The sequence below is a fragment of the Mytilus californianus genome, unplaced genomic scaffold, assembly GCF_021869535.1.
Source record: "Mytilus californianus isolate M0D057914Y unplaced genomic scaffold, xbMytCali1.0.p SCAF_2, whole genome shotgun sequence".
NCBI classification, from domain to species: domain Eukaryota; kingdom Metazoa; phylum Mollusca; class Bivalvia; order Mytilida; family Mytilidae; genus Mytilus; species Mytilus californianus.
This window is the reverse complement of record NW_026262668.1, coordinates 95,607,517-95,630,707: the sequence shown is the minus strand read 5'-3', so window position 1 is coordinate 95,630,707 and position 23,191 is coordinate 95,607,517. Positions and strand designations below refer to the sequence as shown.

The following is a 23,191-nucleotide window of genomic DNA, read 5'->3' as shown; positions in this document are numbered from 1 at the left end:
TAGTCATCCATCCGTATCTATTACTCCAAAGAAGTAAATATGGAGCAATTCACTTTTTTTCCTAAAAACAAGTTTCACTTTTTTGTTAACAAACGTAATCACTGCTCGAAATGTAGCTCCGTCATTTTCATGTCATTATCAATGAATTTGATAGTAAAACTGAACATTTTGTTTCTTGTTTTTTATGAGACAAAATGAATACAAGTCAGTAATGAATAATTCTGCATCATGTGAGAACAGAACATGTGAGCGATTTATCAGTATCTATTAGGGTTTTTTTTGTATTTCAAACAACCAAATTAAACTAAGAGTTAGCTTCATCTGATCACAAAATTCAGACTTCTTAATATGTGCAATACATGCAAGAACAAGTCATTGTTAAACTCACAAAGCTTAAAAACATTTTTTATAACAGATATATTTTAAAGAGAAATCGATATTAGATAGTGTAGTAAAATTCAGACCATTTTTCAGCTTTATTTTTGAATTAATTTCCTGATATATCAACAACTAATTGAGTAACACAATGAATCTTAGTGTAAAATTTCACATACAATGTAGGTGAATATAGTAGAATTATATAGAACTATCTGAAGCAATCTTTAGTTCTACCTTCCATAAAAAGTTGTTTTTATTTGAAAAACGGCTACCAGAAATTTATATAAATTGTATTAATTTCTGGTCAAAATTGGAATATGAACAGAAAATATAAAACATTATGGAGATGTGGTATGATTGACTATCAGACAACCATCCACATAGATCATCAAAACTAAATGTTTCAAATGCAATCATGTTCTTTTTCAAAGCTGCTTTCTTCAATTAAAATACATTTGTACAATACAAAGCATAGTATATAAACATATAGCACCATTAAATACATTGCATCTGACTGAGCTTATCAGTACAATAATCCGTTTATAATTAAACAGAAAATTACAAAAAATCTTAAGTGCTCGATTTCATCTTAAGCACTAACATAAAAAAAATAATTCTCAGCTGGTCCTAAATAAAAAAGGAAACATTAACAGCTCCTTTCTCTTGTGTTCTGAAATAGCATCCATAAAGTTGATACATGTAGTAAAGAAATTTCATTTCATATATGTAATTGAACTGGTGTGAAAGTGAGAAAAGACAAGAAAGGTAAATCGCTGCCTTTTACTGTTCCTGTGAATATACGGACCCTGATAAATCTTAGACTTCCTGATATATATCATCATACTGAATATGATGAGATCTACTCGTTGAAATCATATTCAGACTTGGTGAATGTCTTTTTGTTCGAATAAACCTCTTTCTCTTTTATACAGTCCTCCATTTTCTTCCTTCTTTTCTTTGGTTTGAAAGAAAAGTCGTTTGGGGAGTTTCTATTAACAGTGTAGGGTTTTTGTAAGAAATGGTGTCCAATAAAACCGTTTACATCATTTTTACCATCTGTTGAAACTTCATTGTCACATGTGATCTTCTTTAACTTGTGATTGGACAAATCAACTGGAAGATCACTATCATGATAAAATCCATTCATCTTGCACTGATTTCCGTTTTCCATTCTATTTACACCGGCTGTTGAGTTATTTTTTTCATTGTGAAAAATGTGATTTTCGTTTGTATCTTTCTTGGTTATCTCATCTTGTGACAGACTATCTTGAGATTCCGATTCACTATATGCATCCGTTTCTTCTGTGTCTGAAGAAAGTCTGGGATATTTGGTCAGTTCTGTAGCTGTTTCTTCAAACGCAGCTGTCCGCTTTGTTCCTAAGACTTCATATATACTATAGATTAATTTTAGTGGCGAATTCTGAAACACAAAATCATGAATTTAAAAAAAAAACAATCCAATAACGTGTCATTTTGGAACAAAAACTGCATTATGTTATAATTAAACCTACTACAACAAGCATTCTTGGAGTATTGAAAGGCAATACATAGTCCCCTACCGGTTAAAAATTCATTGTACTGGAACTTGATCTATAACTTGTCATGGTGTAAGCTTTATAACAAATATCAAGTCAATATCTTCAAGCATGACGAAAAAAAGTATATGAAAACTGATTATTTAAGAGAATTTTTAAAGTCCAAGGACCATAACTCAGAACAAAATCATCAGACCGCAACAAAATTCGAACTTGATCTGTAACCTGTCATGATAAAACTATATACCAATTATCAAATCAATATCCTCAAGCATGACAAAAAAGGTGCGGAAAACAGATTATTTGAGTGAATTTTCTAAGTCCAAGGACCATAACTCTGCACAAAATCATCAGACCAGAACAAAATTCGAACTTGATCTGTAACTTGTCATGATGCAACATATATCAAATCAATATCTTCAAGCACGAAGAAAAAAAGTGTTGAAAACTGATTTGCCGGACTGACAGACAGACAGGCGGACGGACGGAGTGCAAACCTAAAGTCCCCTTCGATTTCTTCAATAGGGGACTAATAAAAACTAGGAGACTTGGTACAATTGCCAATGAGACAACTATTCATCAAAGCACAAGGATGTATACAACTACACGTCACTGTAAGACCTCATACTTACCTAGAAAATCTCTATTGCATTTTATTGTAAATATTGTTGTCCCTTAAAAAGTATAACTCTAAAATGTGAAGACATTCCACAGAAATTTTTATCTTCTTCACAGAGCGAAAACAAAAATGAAAAAATGATGGAAACTGCAACCTTCAAATCATTCTTATGTCCACTGAACAATAAAGGTATGATGTCAAAACGAATGCTTTATAGGTGCACGATATCAAATGGGTCTACTATTCAACGGAACTATCAGATATTCTACACTGAATATCATCATCATGACAACAATGACCAACAATTGCCTATTATATATTGAACTAATAAAACAAAGTGTTACAGACAAAACCCTGAATAGGCTGATTAGAAACTGTGACATTACAGATCGAAAACCAGATACAAAATAGTTTCTCAAATAAACTCTAGGTCCAACTGGCTCAATTAGCATTGTATAATATTAGCTGAAAGCTTGCTATAAATAATTCACGACTCTTCTTGTAGTTGATTGTCTTTTCATTCTATTTTTTTATTTTGTATGGTATATATCAATCGGTGTTTCTTACCCTTCTCCAAGTGTAAATGTATGCAATATCCATTAATGTAAGATCATCTTTTAACGGTTCATCTGAATGATACACATCAATCTACAACAGTATATAAACAATAATTAGACTAACGGCTAAAGTTTAATAATAAGACTTCAACTCAAGAGCGATTAAAGATTACGCTTTAAAAACGTTAAATTGACCTTTTGTGTTCTTTAATTCACTTCAATTAGCTCAGAATTGATATTCGCATATCAAACAAAAGATATGAAAACTACAAAACAAAATGTGTTCCCGGGACCCGTTAAAACACAAACTAATGAAAGTACAGCTATATAAAAAGTCAGAAGTAGAAAGGGGCATGTTGCATTGTTTTATCCATTTACCTTGTACTTTTTTGGAATGTCAAACTTCAAGCGAACAAATTTCTTCAGATGACCTACACATACACCTGCTGGACAAAGTAAATAGCGAATATCCTTTTCCTGAAAGACAATGGTTTCAAAAAATAAGGAATAAAAAATGTACTAAACATCATGTATAGTTAAAATCAATGTTGAATATATACTATAGTCAATCTTGGGAATAATTATTATTGGACCATTCAACTGTCAAAAAAACATATTCTTTCTTTCTATGAGACACCTGGCAAATGACAGCAGAGGGTAACACTGTGTTTTAAAATAACTGTGAAAATTGCACAGGGGAGATTGTAAATGCAATCATTTAAAAATATATGGATTTAAAGATTAATCCTTGATATAAAAGAATTATTAATACAATTTCAATATCTTAAGTGTAAAATTATCTTAACTTTAACGCTAAAATATATATATAGAACAATTTAAATACCTTGAGCTTATCTGGATCGCTGTCCGCCGTGGATTCTAGGTGTTCAGATGGATTGAAGCTGGAAAAAAGAAAGCAATAGTAATATAGCACTTCAAAAGTATGAACAAAAATCAACGAGCAAAAAACATTTCCCGTGATGTGAATTAGTAGATTTCAAAATTTCATGAGACTCCGACGTCCAAAATACGGCATCTTCAGTTTTGTATCAAACTTTTAAAACATTCTGACGGACATATTAGGGGCAAAAAACATATTCCTCCCGTTTGAGAGTGAGCTATAAAAATAAGAAGATGTGGTATGATTGCCAATGAGACAACTGTCCACCAGAGACCAGATGATAGAAGTTAACAACTGGCATAGAAGTTACCATTTCCTTCCTAATTCTACATTTATTACAAATAGGAAGACAATTGATCTTTTTGATATATCTAGTTGTCACTTGCATCCATTTGCTAAATCCTTATTAAATGTAAACCACATACCGTTATCATTCACATATTTATTTAATGTTATTTCGTGTGTCAGAAAAATTAAAACATGTTTTTTTTTTTCAATTTTATTCATAATATTTATATTTTATGATCTATCGTAAAACACCATAGCAATAACTAATTCTTCCACCTACAAAACTGATAATACATTGAAGCTGCCTTACAAGAGTACAATAACAAACTTGAAATTTGAAAGTAACTCTTCTGTTTATTCAATTCTAAAAACAATCATGTGATTTTTTTTTATACCCTGCAAATAGTTCTAGCTCTAGGCTGATCTTTTCGTCTTCCGTATAAATCAATCTATCATGGTCTTCGTTACCTCGATCTTCACTAGGACCAGGTGGTCGGTCTGGGTCTGTAGAAAAAAAAAGAAACACGTATTAAGTTATCTTCGAAAAACAAAGAATCGGTGTAAACCATTTGCTTCCGCTCTTACTTTCTATATTAGTAACCATATTGTTTGACGGAGATTGTGTCATTCCCAACATTAAACAGATTGGGGAATTCAGAGCAAAAATATGCCAACAGAAATTAGGAGAAATATCTGATGTTGCATTCATTACTGGTATCAATTTGAGATTGTCCATACTTCTCTTTTTTCAATGACTTGATTGTAAAAATCATAAGCGGGAAATAAAAAATAAATGGAAAATGTGTCCCCATGGACACAGATGATGCCCCCGCTTGCATACAACATTATAAAGGGACATAACTCAAAAACATTAAAAGTGATGCTACCCAAATTTGTACTAGATCTGAGTTTTGTGGTAATAAGTATTGTGTATAGGTTTCATAATTTTTGGTTGGGGCAAACTTAAGTTACAGAACGGAAACTAAAAAAATTGCAATTTTTCGATTTAAAAAGGGGCAGAACTCGATAATGGTTAAAGTGACGCCACCAAAGTTCAACTTGATCTGTGTTTTGTGGTAATGAGCATCGTGTATAAGTTTCATAACATTTGGTTGAGGCAACTTAAGTTAGAGAACGGAAACTAAATATTTTGCTTTTTTGTTCATTTATAAAGGGGCATAACTCGAGAATGGTTAAAGTAACCCCACCAAAATTCAAACTTGATCTGTGTTTTTCGTAATAAGCATTGTGTATAAGTTTCATAACATTTGGTAGAGGCAAACTTAAGTTAGAGAACGGAAACTAAACATTTTTATTTTTTTCATTTATAAAGGGGCATAACTCTAGAACGGTTAAAGTGACGCTACAAAAATTCAATCTTGATCTGTATTATGTGGTAATAAGCATTGTGTATAAGTTTCATAACATTTGGTTGAGGCAAACTTTAGTTCGAGAACAGAAACTAAAATTTTTGGATTTTACCATTAATAAAGGGCATAACTCTAGAACGGTTAAAGTGACGCCACCAAAATTCAAACTTGATCTGTATTTTGTGGTAATAAGCATTGTGTATAAGTTTCATAACATTTGGTAGAAGCAAACTCAAGTTATAGAACGGAAACCAATTGTTGACGTACGTACAGACGGACAAGGGTAAAACTTAATAGTAAAATGTAGAGTGCGCTGCAATTATTGTTCAAATGTAACCTGTCTGAGCTCTTTATTGCAAAACAGTACCATTTGTCAAATGAGAAGTAATGCCTGTTCAATCTCATTATCTCATTAAAATACAGATCCTATGTCGAAGCTTTGCTAACATGGACTTGACAACGCTCCGTTTTACTTTCTGTTCTGGTAATCATTACATCAGCCAATGAAATTTCAGCCTTCAAAGTTTTGAAGGTGTGTATTAATCCGACAAAATCAGAGGATCCTGAAAGGTCTTTAAAACAGAACGGAACGTTTTCAGATCCTTATAAGGAAAGCCTGGACACAGGATATGTATTTTAATCAGATTGTGGACTGCCAGTTATGAAAATGTATCACAACAACGTAACCTCTTAATAAAGCTTGGTTCCATATATGTGATACTGGTATGCTTTTAGCTACAACAGATATTAAGCAGTCATCTTCTGGTACTTTCAATAACCACAGGAAAAAATAGCCCAATTTATAGGGCAATAGTGACCTGGCGTCAGTTAATAAAACGAAACTTCAAGGAAATTCATGCTCAGTATATACGAGTAAATTCAGTGAAGATTAATTTCAGAATTCCCATGCAAACAAAGATTGATCGGTGAATTGTCCTTCAGCAATTATTACAAGCATATTAATGACAATAACCTTAATTAATGAATAAATATTCTGCTTTCTATGATCGACACGCTGAGTAGTACTTTTAGTACATTATTCTGACTGCAAGCCGAGCAGTTATTTGTTTTTACTCTGAAATAAATACCGCATGCTTGACGGAGAACCATGCAGCAAATACCAATTCAGAATATAGTTATTCTGACGACCATGGGTTGCCTTGTCAGAACAGACCTTTATAAACGACCTTTTTCAGATTGGCCTTTTCTCGTTTGCAACACATAATATTCCACTTGACTTGGTTGAGAAAAGAAAAGGTAAAAGTGATTTCCGCATCATTTCAACAAAGACCTGTATGATCATGATTATACCAGTGATACGTCAACCCTTCGGCACAAAACAAAGAATCGAAGGATAATATGTTTGATTCATTTGACTGATCTTCTTACCCTGTTGCACAACACCAAAATTATTATATATATACTTCTAAAGCATTCCAATTATTTGTACTGAAGTGTTGTTACTAAAATATCTACATCGACTTCCAAGGAATTCTCATTATTTGTACTGAAGTTTACTTTCGACATCAAGGGATCCCCTTTATTTGTTACACAACAATATCTACATCGACGTCCAAAGGATTCCCTTTATTTGTTACGACTTACAACAATATCTACGACTTCCGATGGATTCCCATTAATTATAGTGAAGTTTAATTACAACAATATATACATCGACTTCCATGTGATTCCCATTATTTGTACTCAATTTAAATTACGACAAAATCTATATAGACTTCAAAGGAATTTCCATTATTTGTTCTGAAGTTTAATAACGAAAATATCTACATTGACTTCCAAGGGATTCCCATTACTTGTATTTAAGAGAAAATCCCTTTTTGTTCAATCAACAATCTCTTAAAAAATCGCACAAGAGGCTTATAGTTGAAAGTAAGTTGCAAAAGTCTTATGAAACATGTGCACATATGTATGCCAATTATTACTGAAACAATATGTAAATGAGAATTATTTTGATAATATTTGTCTGTTTACGTTGTTCATAGTGGGAGATAGTATGGCCTACGATTATGCTATTCCAATCTTTAATATCGTACAGCAAAATCAAGCGCTGAACCTCGCGCTAAAAAAAACCTATCAATTGGTATAGTAACTTACCTATTGGGTAAGCTGCATAAAAATCTCGTCTTCTCTTCATCTCGTCTGGTAATAAAGAAAATTAATACGATGTTACAAAATTTTATTTTAAAAAAAATGTACATACTAGTAATATTCAATTTAATTGTTTGCCGGTGGTAAATAGCATACATAGGGCATTATAAACTGAATTCAGAAAAATAAGACACCCTCCGCTGAAAAGCGCTTAGATATAGACAAATAAAGAATGTTCTAGTAAAAAATAGCGTTTATACGAAAATCAATTTTATATCGAATCGGCAGACATCTACAATTTTACAGACTTATAATATGGTCCCTAAAAAGCTATTTGAACGACTGCTTTGATTCATTAGGTTCTTGGACTCAAGTTTCGTCTTGTAAGGGTTATTATTAACAAAGAACTGGACACGTGCCGTTGATGAGGGTTCCGATTAAATCTATATTTATCTGATCGGATGCACATACCTTTTTCAGAACTTGTCAACAGAACGTTCCAAAACTGCATTCGCGTATGATCAGATGTCATGTTGTAAAAGAAAAAGCATGAATTTTTCGTCACTACATTGAAAACCCTGCTTATGAAAAAAGTTACATACTACTTACTTTTATATAAACCGGGGACTAACTTGTAAACCAAATCCTGTAAGGTTTTATCCAATCTGAAATGTATCACACATATTTCCATAAATAATACTTTATTACAAGTAGTGTGACCTGCATATAGTGTCATTTTATTTGTTACAAATATAGGTCGACAATTTGTAATATAAACGTGTTTTTCTTCTATTACCATCAAATAAAAAAGACAAACCACAAAATATTAAATTAAGATATAAGTTAAATGTGTGGTCAATTGTAACTGAACTTTTGACCATTAATACCATTATTTTGTACTTGCCTGACATTTTGCATGGGTTTAGTCTTGTGCACCATGGTATCACATATTGGACAGCATTTACTGTTGTCTAAGTATCGTGCAATGCACGTCTTACAAACTGCAAAAATATTTTTAAAAATGTCAAATTAATATTTCGTGTGCAATTGCAAAAACTACATTCATATTTTTTGGCCACACTAAAAAATAAATATGCAAAATTCAAGATGTAAAACTAATGATTTTTTATTTTATCAACGGATATCGAAAGGCAAAACGATGCAAAAAAACTGTCAAAATCAACACTTTAACATCGTAGTGTAGACAAATTACTTACGTTTAAATTAATTTTATAAACAATTTAACTATCATTACTAAAGTAAATACAATAATAACACATACACATTTGATTAATTTATTACCTTTTTGAGTAAAATTTATTCCGCAATTTTTTCATGTAAAGATGACTCATTATAATTAATGTAAACTCCATCAAAGTTTATTATTACTTAAGCATGACGCAATATTTCAATTAATACTATACTTACATGAATGCAAACATTCAACAATTGTGGATGCATCTACCAAATAACCACCGCACAACACACAAATCAACTGCGGGTTCAGTTCCGTAATCTTTATTTTCAGGGTTCTATGCATCTGAAAATTTAAAAAGTTGGTCAGATGTGGTGTACTTTTAAAAACTACAAGCGGCAAAAGGTAGGCAAGAAAACATATCCATCTCGTTGATGTAATTATGTTTGTAATGAGACCGCCCTAAAATTATGATTTATGACAAATTTGTACTTTTGAAAACACGCATCGCACAGCGCTGCGATGACTTTCCAAGGTACAAGGGTATTTTCGTTTATCTTGCGACCATCATTCCCTACCTGGAGAGAGATGCAATGAAGAACGTTATTAAATTGACATTTACCTACAACAGAGAGCGACTGAAATTCCATACACAATAAAGTTCACATTGCTCCTGGTATAACATAAGATTTGCTAACTGTATGTAAAATGATAAATGGATTTATCATGTTAATTATATTTCACTCACAATTATATCAAATGTTGGAATCTTAGTGAAATAGAAGTGGGTAAATACCACACAAAAGTATATGATCTTATTGCAAATGATGGTGAATGTGCATGCTTGATTGATCATAGCCATAATTCATAATCACAATATGAAAACGTTAACGAATTTCCGTTATGTTCCTAATATGATACTTAGTAATTGAAGTAATAGGGTTACAATACGTAAACGTCTTATCCAGTTTCCGAAATACTTATTCAAAAATTCATTTGCTCAAGTGTAATTATTAAGTCCAAAATTGAGGTTTTTAAAACATGTATTCAAAATCTTAACATCCATGTAAATCTCACTGGGAAAAAAGGGGAGAGTAAAACTTTTTTGTGTAATTATACATCTTCAGATAAAAAAAAAAATCCAGGTAAATTCTTTGCATTGCGGAAATGCATGCATTTCTTTATTACAAGAGTAACCACAAGCATAAAGATGTCTTACTTTTAATTCATTGCAATGAAAATGTCAAAAAAAAACAGATATTTTAATTGGATAATGTAAAAATTCATATCAAGACTTCTTCAAGTGAAAATAAACAAAACTGGCTTTTCTTGAATATTTCAATTTGTCATAACTCATAATCATATAAATTCTGAACTGTTAAAAAAAATCGGGAAAACGAACGTATAGAAGATTAATATAGCGCTTTCCATTGAGTGCGTTTGTATATTGATTATCAATGCCCGCGTGCACTGAAATGTGTGAACCCCAGAATTGAAATTTTACAACTAAACAATGTGCATCGTATGTTTTCTATCGCCAGTTCTTGATACAAAAACGAGCTATGTTCTTTGATCAAAAATATGTTTACAATTTCCCGTGACCTCGATTATACACATATATATATATATATATATATATAATACTTGAAACATGTACTTTTTGGTGGTTTAAAAATAGTTTCGTCAGCGATTTTGCTTATAGATAAGGAACATGTATATGTATTTCAAAATTGTGTGTCCATTAAAAACAAATTCGCCCATTAAAGGGAAACTAAATGGTCGGCACTGTGTCAAGTTCACGACAAAAGATTTTGTATTTAAAGGCGAATTATCATAAAATTTAACTATTTGGTCTGTATCAATCACTTATATCATGGAAGTATTACATTGTTAATATAATACTTCCATGCTTATACCTTCACGTTATATTCCACTTATAGCATTTGGCAAACAAATTATATAAGTTATTTATATAATGTGTATGCCAAATTGTTGTTTTTTACAAATTGTTTGCAGAAAACTTCTGAAGACTAATGATTACCGGTGCACAAATAAGATTATTGTTCACAAAAAATACTAACATTCTTTGTTGGTTTTTTGTTCTTTTTCTTCAAGAAAAAGAATTTTTAATTTTTCTTTTAACTTATCTTACTCTGAGCTTGTTTTTCAATAGTATATATATATATGGCTGGTATTCATAGTATAACACATTTTGAACGTGTATTGTCACATTTGTATATATACTTTGCATCTAATGTTTCACTCATAAAAAATATGCACCATATTCAAGTAATTATGCAATCATATTAAAGAATCAATGAGTTCATTGTGAGTTCTTGATTTATATAACTGTATAATTAGTATTAGATATATTGCATGTAGCATATTTATGGACATATCATTGTTTCCGTTACGAGTGCTCAACAACGTTTATCCTTATCATTACCGTAAAACATATAATATATATATTATGTACATGCTATTGGTGTTAAATAATATAAAATTTATTGCTGAAAACTGTATTCCATACTGATATATATAGTTCAGTCTATAGTTGTAGATACCTCTATGCTATATATTCAATTACACGGTCTTCCTAGGCAAATGAACACATTATAGTAAAATTATATTTTTTACTTTGTCTACCTTCAACATGAATCGCAAAACTCATAAATTTCACGTTTAACCGTTGCAGGTTCATTGTTTACTGTAAAATCTCGTCAGCAAATTTGGCAACCTTGTGATAATCTGTGATATCATTATGCTTAAGAACCCTGGTAACTTTTTCATTCAAAGTGATGAACCCATTTAAATCTGATCCCTATGTCGCATTGCAGTTTAATCTTACAAAAAATCCGTGACATTAGAGTAACTTACATTTTCACAAATGACAAATCTTCTTGCAGTGAAATGTTCTTACTGCTGATTGGTTGTCTAGATCACGTGATTGTGTGTATTGCGGTCAAGGGTATTCTGGCCAATATTTATAAATATATATGTAGCCTGTCCATAGGTTTAATGCTCGGTTAATCACAAATAAAATTAATCATTAATATAAACGTTTATCTCTACATTCTTCATCGACTAATTCCGGCGACTGCTAGTACAAATTAAATTCATTTTTTTCTTTGTCTCTCTGGTGTGTCAGTAAAATTTTGAACATCTGCCGTGAGAGGTCGAAGTCTGTGTTCAAATTGAAAGATTTCCTTTCAACAAGGTTTCAAATAATCCCCACTCAATAACATATGAATTGAAATATTCTTATCACACAGTCATAATGATTTCACAACTAAATTTATCAAAAATATAATTTTATTATTACAGCAAATTTATTTTTAGAATTGTTTTTTATTCTCCAGGAAAAAAGGGATTTAATACTTCAAAGACAAGTTAGAAACAAAATTATTTGCAGCTTTTGTATATTTGTAATTCTTTTAAAATTCAGTAACAACAGCTATTTGTTTATTATAAATATTAAAATATTGTAAATTAAATATTTAAAGATGTGTACAAACTAAAATGAAAAACTTTACACCTAATAGTGTATTTGAAAACAGTGATTTAAAATAAAACTAATACGCTATTTTCAAAATAAATATAAATGTTGTTTATTGTAGTTATAATAGTTTTTTCATTAATACATCTATTTTCTGATATTAACACACTCCCAAACCACACATTACTACAATAGTATGTGTAAACAAATATCAAATAATGCAAATATTAACATAAAATTTTGAACTATCTAAAAGCTGAATATATGCAAAATTATATTATTGATTATTCCATTGTGAACCCTGGGTCCTATTATCTTTACACAATGACCCGTGACTGGCAAAACATAGATCATCACACTATAAGCTATTTGTGGTAAATTGATAGAGAACTTGTCAAACAAACGCTTTTGTTCAAAACCACATACAATTTGTAAATCAAAGACAACACTATTTTAATTTAACTCTGATTGTTTAATAATAAAAACGATGTTTATATTATGACAAAATTGTCGGGGGGATTTAACGACCGCCATTTTGAATGTATCTCATTTAATGTGTGAGGTCAAACAAAACTTACGACCCGTTTAGATACATGTATACACTGTGATAAACAACGATCTAACGAATATATACTGCGTATATAAAGTTGATAAAACTCAACCTACCTTTATAGCTGTATCATTATCTATTATAAAATAAAATCCCTTGTTTATTTGCAATATTAAATAAATGTAACGACGCTAAAATGCAACTATGAGTAATCACGTGACATATCATTGGTGGTCGCATTGTGTAGTTTTTCATTTATTTTTAGTAACAGATCATTCTGGCCAATCAAAAACCAGACAATCAATAACTTTCTTCTGTGAACTTGTGAAAAACGACACACAAAAGAAATTTATTCGAGATTGACCCAGATTTTCAAAACATCTGGAACTTCATTCTCAAACTGATTTGTAAAGAAAAGATTTCCCAAGTAGTCAATATTAAGATTATAAAAAGACACTAAACGAAACAATCAAATGTTAAAATTAAACAAAAAACATTGGGAAATTACTATGAAGTATGTTTTAACACATCATTCAATTCTTATTAAAAAAATACCTACATCACCAGTTTATAGCTGAATAACCGATTGCAATTTTCAGCCAAAAAAAGGATAAAATCATCTGATATCACTGTATATACGGGAGAACGGGGGGGAAAATATACCGATAATTTTGTAATTATTTAAGAAACATGGCTTACACACGAAAATTAAAGAATGATAAGATTTTTATACCTGTTTGAAAATATAAATAAAGCGCATATCAAGTCCTTGTAAAGTTTTGTCATATTTTGAATATGTTATTTGTAAATAAAAAATAGAGTAGAGTGATGATAAATTGGATTGATATTCAAATATAAAAAAGTTATCTTAAGACAATTGAAAGCATATCACTTCAAAAATTATTTTTGTATTTTACATAATAAATCTTAATATGGTTATTACGGACACGTTGTCTTGTGTCCCTTTACAAGCATATTTCATGCTTAAAATTAATATACATGTTTAGCTAAATTTATCTCTTACATCTCCAACTCCATTTATTCATATATAAATTAATTTCTTTACACAAAATTAATTTTCCTACACCACGTCAAATACATTCAACCATTTATCTATTCACGGAAGTTAAACACAAATCAAGCGGCCAAAGCACTTATTCTCTAAATATACAATGCACAAAAATTATATATATTGAATCTGAGGGAATCAAATGTATATATTTTCATTGTTTAATTTGAAAACATTCAAAAACTGTTTTTTTTTTTTTTTTTTTTTTTATAAATGAATTGAGGAACCAACACTTTCAATGTAGTCTTCACATCGTTATAACTCTGTAAATAAATACATATAAATATTAATTAGACAAATGTAATTATTTTTATTCAAGTCGTATCTTTATTCCCATGAAGCATATGCATGAAATCGATCGGCACAGAGCCAAAATGTGTCCAAAAATAGTAATGTGAATTATAGTTTACAATATATTTTTGTTTTATATATTTTTTAGTTTTAGTTTTATTATTTATTTATTTATATTTTTCTTTTTCTTTCTTTCTTCTTTTTCTTAATTTTTTTTTTTTTTTTTTGGCATACACAAAACATCGGCAATTTCAACGTCGCTCAATATAGCTTATAATTTGTATTTATAATACTCGGCTACGTTTGAAAGATAACTTATTTAGAATAAATCCCTTAGGACGTGTATATTCTTTGCAATTTCTCACTTTCAATTTAATTTTAAGTATTTGATATCATTTTTTTCTTTTGTCGTTCTTGTTTCATTTTGTTAATCTGTATTCTTACTTTTGTTTTGCGTGTATATTGGTTGTTTATGGCGAGTCTTGGTGAGCGGTTATATTGCGGATACGTGAATCATTTTTATGTTTTTCAATATTTTTATTTATTCATCTAGTTTATATTTATTTATTTTTTGTCGCATTTACGCGAATCAAAGATGAATCTTTAGTGTGATATACCCGACAGACTTTGATGACTTATATGTTATAAGTTGAGTTGAATTGATATATGAAGATTGAGATATATGTATAAATAAAGTAAAGTATACTAGAAAGAATGAGAATTTAAATATCTTTATTTCAATAAATTTTCAGCAACAATATACTAAGGCATTTCACAGAGCTTTTGGTATATCTCTTGAAGTTGTTTTTTTTTTATTATTATTTTTTTTTTAATATTTTTATTTTCTTTTCCATAAAATAAAAAATCTTTAAATTCTATATGCATTTTATACGGACATTTTATACTTTATGTGTTAGAGTTGTGTATATTTTTATTCCCATTAAAGGTGATACAAATAGTTCAGATATATATATTAATGTGTACAGTTTCTGCGTAACAGGAGCAAAATTGTAAACATGGCATACGAATCAAGTCATCAGAGACTCCCTAGTCAAACTATATTAAAAAAAATAATAATAATAAAAAAAAAATATTCGTATTACATATTCTACGCGTGAGGTTTAAATGGGTTAGAAATTAAAATTAATTGTTTTATTGCTGTGACCACTTTAGGAAAAAGTTAAAATCAAGTAAAAAATAAAAATATCCATTAATCTGAAATGCACTCCGTAAAAATAATAGACTTTTAGTAAAATATACACATTACAATTCTGTATAAAAAAATAGTTTATTCTGTATAGAAACACATTATAGATTGTCGTACTAATTTTACTAAGTACATTACACGATAGATCATGCATCGATTTATTGTTTGTTGGATGGCAATACATATACGACTTATTTGTAATGTATATCTGATGAAATTTTTTTGCGAGTATTAAGTTTTTGTAAACTCACAACATTATTTAATCCACACGCGATTTTTTTCTTGGATAAATCAAATATGTATATAGACTTATATTCTTTTGTTATTTTTCTTTATGCATAGCTAATTTTAAAAAATAGTCTCTTTATAAAATGTATTAGATAAAACAAAAAATGGTTTATTCTTAACATGCATATGTACAAGTTATTATTATACAGAAGAAAGCAGTCATGCATTTAGTTCATTGACTTATGTCTTGGTTATATTATATTGTACATTCAGGAGTTGATTGACCTTTGCTGCATGTTCGTCATAGGTCGTTGTATTCATATTGGTCCAAAATAACTTGCACATTACAAGATATAAATAACAGTGCAAAGAACGATACTGAAATGTTGGAGGCTATTTCATAGAGGTACAAACGTAGCTGGTTAAATTTACCTTTTCACGAGAGAAGAGTGTGATTTTATATTTTAAATGATGCTTTCATTGCATCGTTTACTATAGTCGTTCAGTTTACAGAGGTTTGGAACAAACCGCACGTGTATATAAAAACGATTTTTTCCACTCCATATAAGGGACACCTTCCCACAATCAACCAACCGAGTAGTCGTTAAACAGTTCAATCAATATGTAACTACTAAGATGGCTTGCGATATTGTAATTACTTTTCAATACCGAATATTTTAGCAATAAAATATATATGAGAAACCCGTGCGTATATAATTCAGAAACGGAAGCATAAGAATCAGTCCACGAAAGATGTGTTGTTTTCTTTGAATTATATTTGCTGGTCAAATGAAGGATATTGCGGAGAAATAGATGACGAATGGATGCTCCGTTTCTTAGCGAGAGTGAAATAAATCAGGATACATGATAGTTAATTATTCAAGTCAACCAAACTTTTGTTTTTTAAATTTCATATTTTATAATTTATTTCATAATTTTGCAACATGCTTTATATAAACTATATATATATACTTGCTTGTTTTCCCTTGAATTCTTCGTGACTTAGAAAGTAATGCAGTAACGGTATAAGTTATTATATAGATATATATAAATATGTTAGATTTGTTAGAACTTTGATGAAATTCATTTTGTAAAACTTTTGAAATACCAGAGCAGTTAAAAGTGGCAGATATGTGTACTAAAACATACCTAAAACTAATTTATTACATCCAACTTACCCCCTTTCATCAAATAGTTGGAGTCAAAAAGGAAGGACAATTTTCCTTGAATGTATTAATTTCATATACGAGAGGCCATTTTTCAAAAATCCTTGAATCTTGTTATAAAAATTCATCGTATCACAGATTCAAATGGTTACACTTTGTAATTTTGAACATGTATCCATTTTAAAACTGCCGACAGACGGCAAAAAACTGTAATGTTGATAAAATTTTGGAAAATTTGTGTTTTGTGCGAGAAGTAAAGCTATAATTATTGTCCATCGAATACAAAAAAAGTCTATATTGGTTCCTAGATGCAAAATATTACAAAAACTTGTAAAATTTGCTTTATTGTCTTCGACAGCAATATATGTATAGTATTTTCTCTAATTCTTCGTCAATTTATCCCTTTCTGCACCCATTGTATAAAAAAAATTTAATCAACGTGTGGTTCGTTTGATCTCAGTTCTTCATTGGTTAAAATCCGATTATGACGTCGAATTTTCTTGCTTTCCTCTGAATTTCCTATTGTGACGGCATGAAAAAAGGCGACCATGCCTGATGACGTCACATAGAAAGAACACATCTTTTTGCAGATCATTCGAAAAGAAGGAATAAATTTGCCTGCGTATTGTTTGAAAATCATTAGAGAAACAGATTCCACCACCAAATCTCGTGTAATACGATATTTATCCACTCTCGACAGTTAAATTTTAAATATTTAAAACGCTCGGCGAGCCTTGCGTTTTAAATTTGAAAATTTAACTGTCTCGAGTGGATAAATATCGTATCACACTCGATGCAGTGGTAGAATCTATATATATAGCATTTGTATCTAATTGGGTAAAATTGTTGATAATTTGTGTGATCATATTATATGCGCGTGATAAAAGTATAATTTCAATGGGAAAAAATCTGGGGCCTGTTATCAAAGCGGTCTTAAGATTTTGACATGCCCTAAATATAAAAATAAGAAGATGTGGTATGATTGCCAATGAGACAACTCTCCACAAGAGACAAAATGACACAAAAATTAACAACTATGACCATCTGAGTACATATCTTTGTCCTGAGTTAGTTTATCAAACATGTTGAAACTTAGGAAATGTTTAGGACACCACTTTAGGTGTCTTATGATGGTCTTATGATGGTCCTAACTTTTAGATATATTTCATGATGGTTAATTTGTTAAAAAAAATACGTCAGTTATTTAAGAAGGGCAAATAATTTCCGTTAAGGAAATAGACTGCTTATAGGGACTATAATAATCAACTGCAGGGCCATGTCAATCAAAGTATCCAAGGATATGTCCTAAGCTGAGACGTGTCATATGATGTAAAACAAAGCTACATTACAGGACAGTCCTAACTACGATTGTCCTAGGACCATCATAACACATTCATTAAATTGATAAAAATATGTAGAGAAATAAATGAAATACATCTTAATGGATATCAGTATATATACGTCAAAGGCTTGAGGTTGCATTTTTATGACAAAAAAAAATAATGCAAAATAAAGTTTTTACGTAATACAAATAGATACATAATTATATGCTATTGAAAATAAACAACTAAACTAAATTGTAACAAAACTTTGTTAATGCGTCGTTCACACAGTGCCGATTATGGCCCATTTGAGACCAGACAGCACTAAGACACGGAAAGTGAAAAAGTCGGATTACTATCCTCAGTGATCTGGAATGTCCTATCATTGTCTGAACGCAGTCGTATACGTTCGTAACAGATTCATATGGATCGGGAATGGTCTGGAGAGGTCGGCCAATCACCCCCGACAGATAGGTGCGTCCCGTAACATTCGGGGAAACTTAGCCGATTTTGTCTAGTCGGAATTACAATCGTGACTATGTCGTGACAGAATTTGCTGTATCGGATCAAAATCGTGACAATGTCCTGCGTTTTCTGCACGATGTCCTGTGTCATTTCTGTTTTTTTACCGATTGAGTCTAGATTGCATCCAGATCTTGCCGAATGCAAGATCTTGTTCCGGAACAGTTCCGTTATAAATATTCATAATCCAGATTTTTCCCATACCTTATAGTGTTAAATTTTGAATAAAATAATTTGATTGACAGCGTCGAAATTTTTTTTCTGACTCAGACAAAATAACCATAACCCCCCCCCCCCCTTTTGAAGTTTAATGGTTGCTCCCTAAGCATAGGGGAGTTTTATTCAGCAAGCTATCAAATGTGGCGACGAATTATACTAAGGATAAGACATGGGATAGTATATCCACACAAACATAAATTCATCAAATACTGACTGAAGGCCGTATTTGTTGTTTTTTTTTATTTCGACTTAGAACATCGTAACTTTTAGGACTATCCTAAGACCATCTTAAGAAACCTATGTATATATATCCTAAGTTTCATTAACCTGACTCAGGACTAAGACGTGTCCTAAGACCACCCTAAGACACTTCCTAGTCGCAAGACAGCTTCGTTGACACGGCCCTAGCTAGACTATTTGTATGACATTATACGTAAGTATATAGATTATCACGTCCAGTTGTCAATTCATTAAATTTTCATTTAAAATGTAATTATATTTTTTGTTTGTTAATTTCATAAGTTTAAATGTGCAATTATTAGATACATTATATTTATTATCTTTATGATAATACTAATGATAAATATAATTATTAATCTTATAATTATTATCATAAGTTTATTTCAATGCATTTTTATAAATTTTTATTTCCTATATATGTTCTTTTACGTGTTTAAAACAGAGGTTATAGCTAGGTCATACTTAGCTATAAGATAGTCCTAAGATAGCTTCGATGTGCATGCTTAGACATGTCGTAATATAAAAATAAGGAGATGAGGTATGATTGCCAATGAGACAACTATCCATCAAAGTTTAAATAAAGTGGATGTAAGCAATTATAGGCAACCAAACGGCCTTCAACAATGAGAAAAACCCATACCGTATAGTCGGCTATAAAAGACCCCGACATGAAAAATATGAAACAACTAACGACCTAATTTATAATAAAACAATTAACGAAATACAAATATGACAGACATGAACGACAACCACTGAACTACAGGCTCCTGACTTGGGACAGACACATAAAGAATGTGACAGGGTGAAACATGTTTGTGAGCGCTCAACCCTCCCCTAACCTGGAACAGTAATGTAACAGCACAACATAAAAACAAAATATAAAAATCAGTTGAAAAAGGCTTAACTCATCGTACGTCGGTCCTAACATTTTCCTAATTTATTCTAAAGATGTATTAGTTTAAATTGTTAATGTTTCTAGGTAATTTTGGCAACAAGTTCAAACTCAATACATTTCAAATATGCTTTTATTACACCACACTTTAAATCACGTCTAATGTGTTTTCCTTTCAGTTTTCAGTATCTTTAAAAAAAACTTTTGCGACATATTTGTTACAAATCACCTAGGTTAAAGTTGTTATTATACTTTTTCATTTATTTAGTGGCATACTAAAATATAAATTTCGACGTCTCGTCCAAAACGAAAATCTATAAAAGAATAATTAGAATTTATTCAAGACCGATAAATATGAAAATCAATTGGTCATCTCTAAACTTTAACTGTAATATTTCATTTGTATAAACAAACACATTAAGGAATTTTCTCTAACTCTTCGTCAATTTATCCCTTTCTGCACCCATTGTATAAAAAATTTAATCAACGTGTGGTTCATTTGATCTCAATTATTCATTGGTTAAAATCCGATTATGACGTCGAATTTTCATGCTTTCCTCTGAATTTCCTATATTTCCTATTGTGACGGCATGAATAAAGGCGACCATGCCTGATGACGTCACATAGAAAGAACACATCTTTTTGCAGATCATTCGAAAAGACGGAATGCCTGCGTATTGTTTAAAAATCATTAGAGAAACAGATTCCACCACCAAACTTCGTGTAATACGATATTTATCCACTCTCGACAGTTAAATTTTAAATATTTAAAACGCTCGGCGAGCCTCGCGTTTTAAATTTGAAAATTTAACTGTCTCGAGTGGATAAATATCGTATCACACTCGATGCAGTGGTAGAATCTATATGTATTAAATCCTTTTGTATTGTGTTATAATAGACTTATTTATAACGGCTACAGTAGAAATGTTTTTGTTTGTTTTTGTTTTGTTTTGTTTTGTTTTGTTTTGTTTTGTTTTGTTTTGTTTTGTTTTGTTTTGTTTTGTGTTTTGTTTTGGTGTTTTTCAGAACGGCATATTAAATAATAATTCGCTGTTATCAGATAGCTTTCTTAAATTTGGTCACGATAAGGTCAACTTTGAAACTAAGCTGCTACATAATTGTCTTGCAAGACATTAAATCGATCTCATTTGGATCTGTATGAATACGACCTATGATGTGACCTTAGTTGGATATTGAGAGCGCATGTTTTCATAAAGTTCAATTATTGAAAGGAATGTCAGCTAAAAAAAATATAGGTAAGCCAGCGAGAATACAAATATCGTTGACTGATTTGACCCGCAAAAATACAATAATTTTTATACAGTCGAAACGATGATATCCACAATTTGTTTTTTATAATTTATGATATATGAAGTCAATCAAAACAAGGAGGTTGCCCTTGGTCAAAACAAGGAAAATCGGCATTTTATTTTATATTTTTAAATCGGAAATCTTCGGAGGTCGTATTGATTGTTAATTAGATGAGATCAGGTCAATAATACACACGACATGTCAATATTTTTTAACGACACCATGCATTGTTCATTATTTCCTACGGAACTTTGTAAACTGATAGATCTATGTGCTAAGTATGTTATAAATCAAATTTGAGAGTTTGGGTCTATTTGGTGGGCTTGAATTTGGTATTTTATGGCATTTTGTGCCACTTTCACGTTCGCTTATTAACAGTTATATATATATATATATATATTTAGAAATTTGTTTTGCATGCACACGTATAAAAAATTGCGGTTTTTATCCAACGCAATCATAGGTTTGAACGTTGTTTTCAATTTAGACTTGTTTATATTTTTTCGTTTGGGCTTGTATTATATTTGCCTTCGGGTTTATATGATCCGTTCATCCTATTTTGACTCCTCAAAATTCAAGAGTCTATCCTAAATTGAGGTAAATTGTATGGCTTTCCAAATACCGTTTCGATTCCTAACATCACTGAAGAGACATTAATTGTCGAAATCCGGATATGGTGTACAAAAACCTTTGCACCTTTTGTTTGCGGTATATCATCTTTTCCGCAAGTTTATTGTTTTCTGTTTAGTATTAAATTTATAATTAAGATCCATTTATTAGATCGGTGATCCGCTTATTTGGCAATCGCCAATGGCAGTCAGCAGGGTTTAAGAACATTTGTTGTTCGACCTGTTAGTCAAATGCGTTTTGTTAAAATATACTTTTTCACTTTTTTGGTCTTTTGGAAAATGTTGTTTGTGCTGTATTTAGACCCCTCTAACAAGAAATTTGTTTTCCATGCACACGTATAAAAATTGCGGTTTTTATCCAACGCAATCATAGGTTTGAACGTTGTTTTCAATTTAGACTTGTTTATATATATATATATATTTATATATATATATCTTTATTCTGATAAACCTCCGTCAATACAATGGTATACAGAAGTTACATGTAATAAATAGCACAGTTATAAAAAAAAGTGTTTGTTTTTCCCTACATTGTCTCTTAATTGGATTTGCACAGGTTTCCTTTATTTTTTTAACGGAGCTGTGTGAAATCTACCCAGATGAACAGTCGCCGATATAACATTGTATGTTGACATGTTTGCGTATCAGCTGTATGCATGGTTAAGTACACGGAACAATTGCTTTCAGTAACTTGCAAACATTGTTTCATATATTATTTTGTTATATACTTGGGGTATTGTTTTTTTTTTGTGTATGTCTTTGAAGTCCTTATAAGATTAAGACAAACGTTCTTTTTCTGATTTTTTATGGTTTCTTCTTTTTATGTAATTTGTTTTTTTCCAATGACCGTGATTAAAAGTAGGAAGATTGATATCTTTAAAAAAAAATACAATTTAACACTGCAACATGTTCTGGCAGCTGTCCAAAGTCAAGAAAACTCCTCAGTGGTTGTCTCAAGTTATATTTTAAGTGTTTTTTGTCGTATGTCGTTTGCAATTTGAAAATTTTGGATCTGCAATATTTGTGCTTGGGGGAAAGGGATATTTTTACATCTACATGAAATTAAGTGACCATATTTGTGTACAGAAATACCCGGT

At 30.7% G+C, this 23,191-nt stretch overlaps 1 protein-coding gene across 2 annotated transcripts; it reads right to left on the bottom strand.

Moving 5' to 3' along the window:
* Window positions 1–389: 389 nt before the first annotated feature.
* On the bottom strand, window positions 390–13,213 carry LOC127730449 (polycomb complex protein BMI-1-like). Of its 2 annotated transcripts, none has more exons than XM_052238877.1 (10): window positions 13,115–13,213; window positions 9,186–9,297; window positions 8,662–8,758; window positions 8,367–8,422; window positions 7,764–7,808; window positions 4,674–4,782; window positions 3,934–3,991; window positions 3,468–3,566; window positions 3,100–3,180; window positions 390–1,798 (listed from the first exon to the last, which is right to left on the bottom strand). In XM_052238877.1, the coding sequence occupies exons 2-10, from the start codon at window positions 9,295–9,297 to the stop codon at window positions 1,238–1,240; spliced, it is 1,218 nt and encodes a 405-aa protein (XP_052094837.1). In that variant the 5' UTR covers window positions 13,115–13,213; the 3' UTR covers window positions 390–1,237. The 2 variants fall into 2 exon arrangements, with proteins under 2 accessions (XP_052094837.1, XP_052094838.1); XM_052238878.1 differs by lacking the exon at window positions 13,115–13,213 and adding an exon at window positions 11,830–11,932.
* Window positions 13,214–23,191: the final 9,978 nt, after the last annotated feature.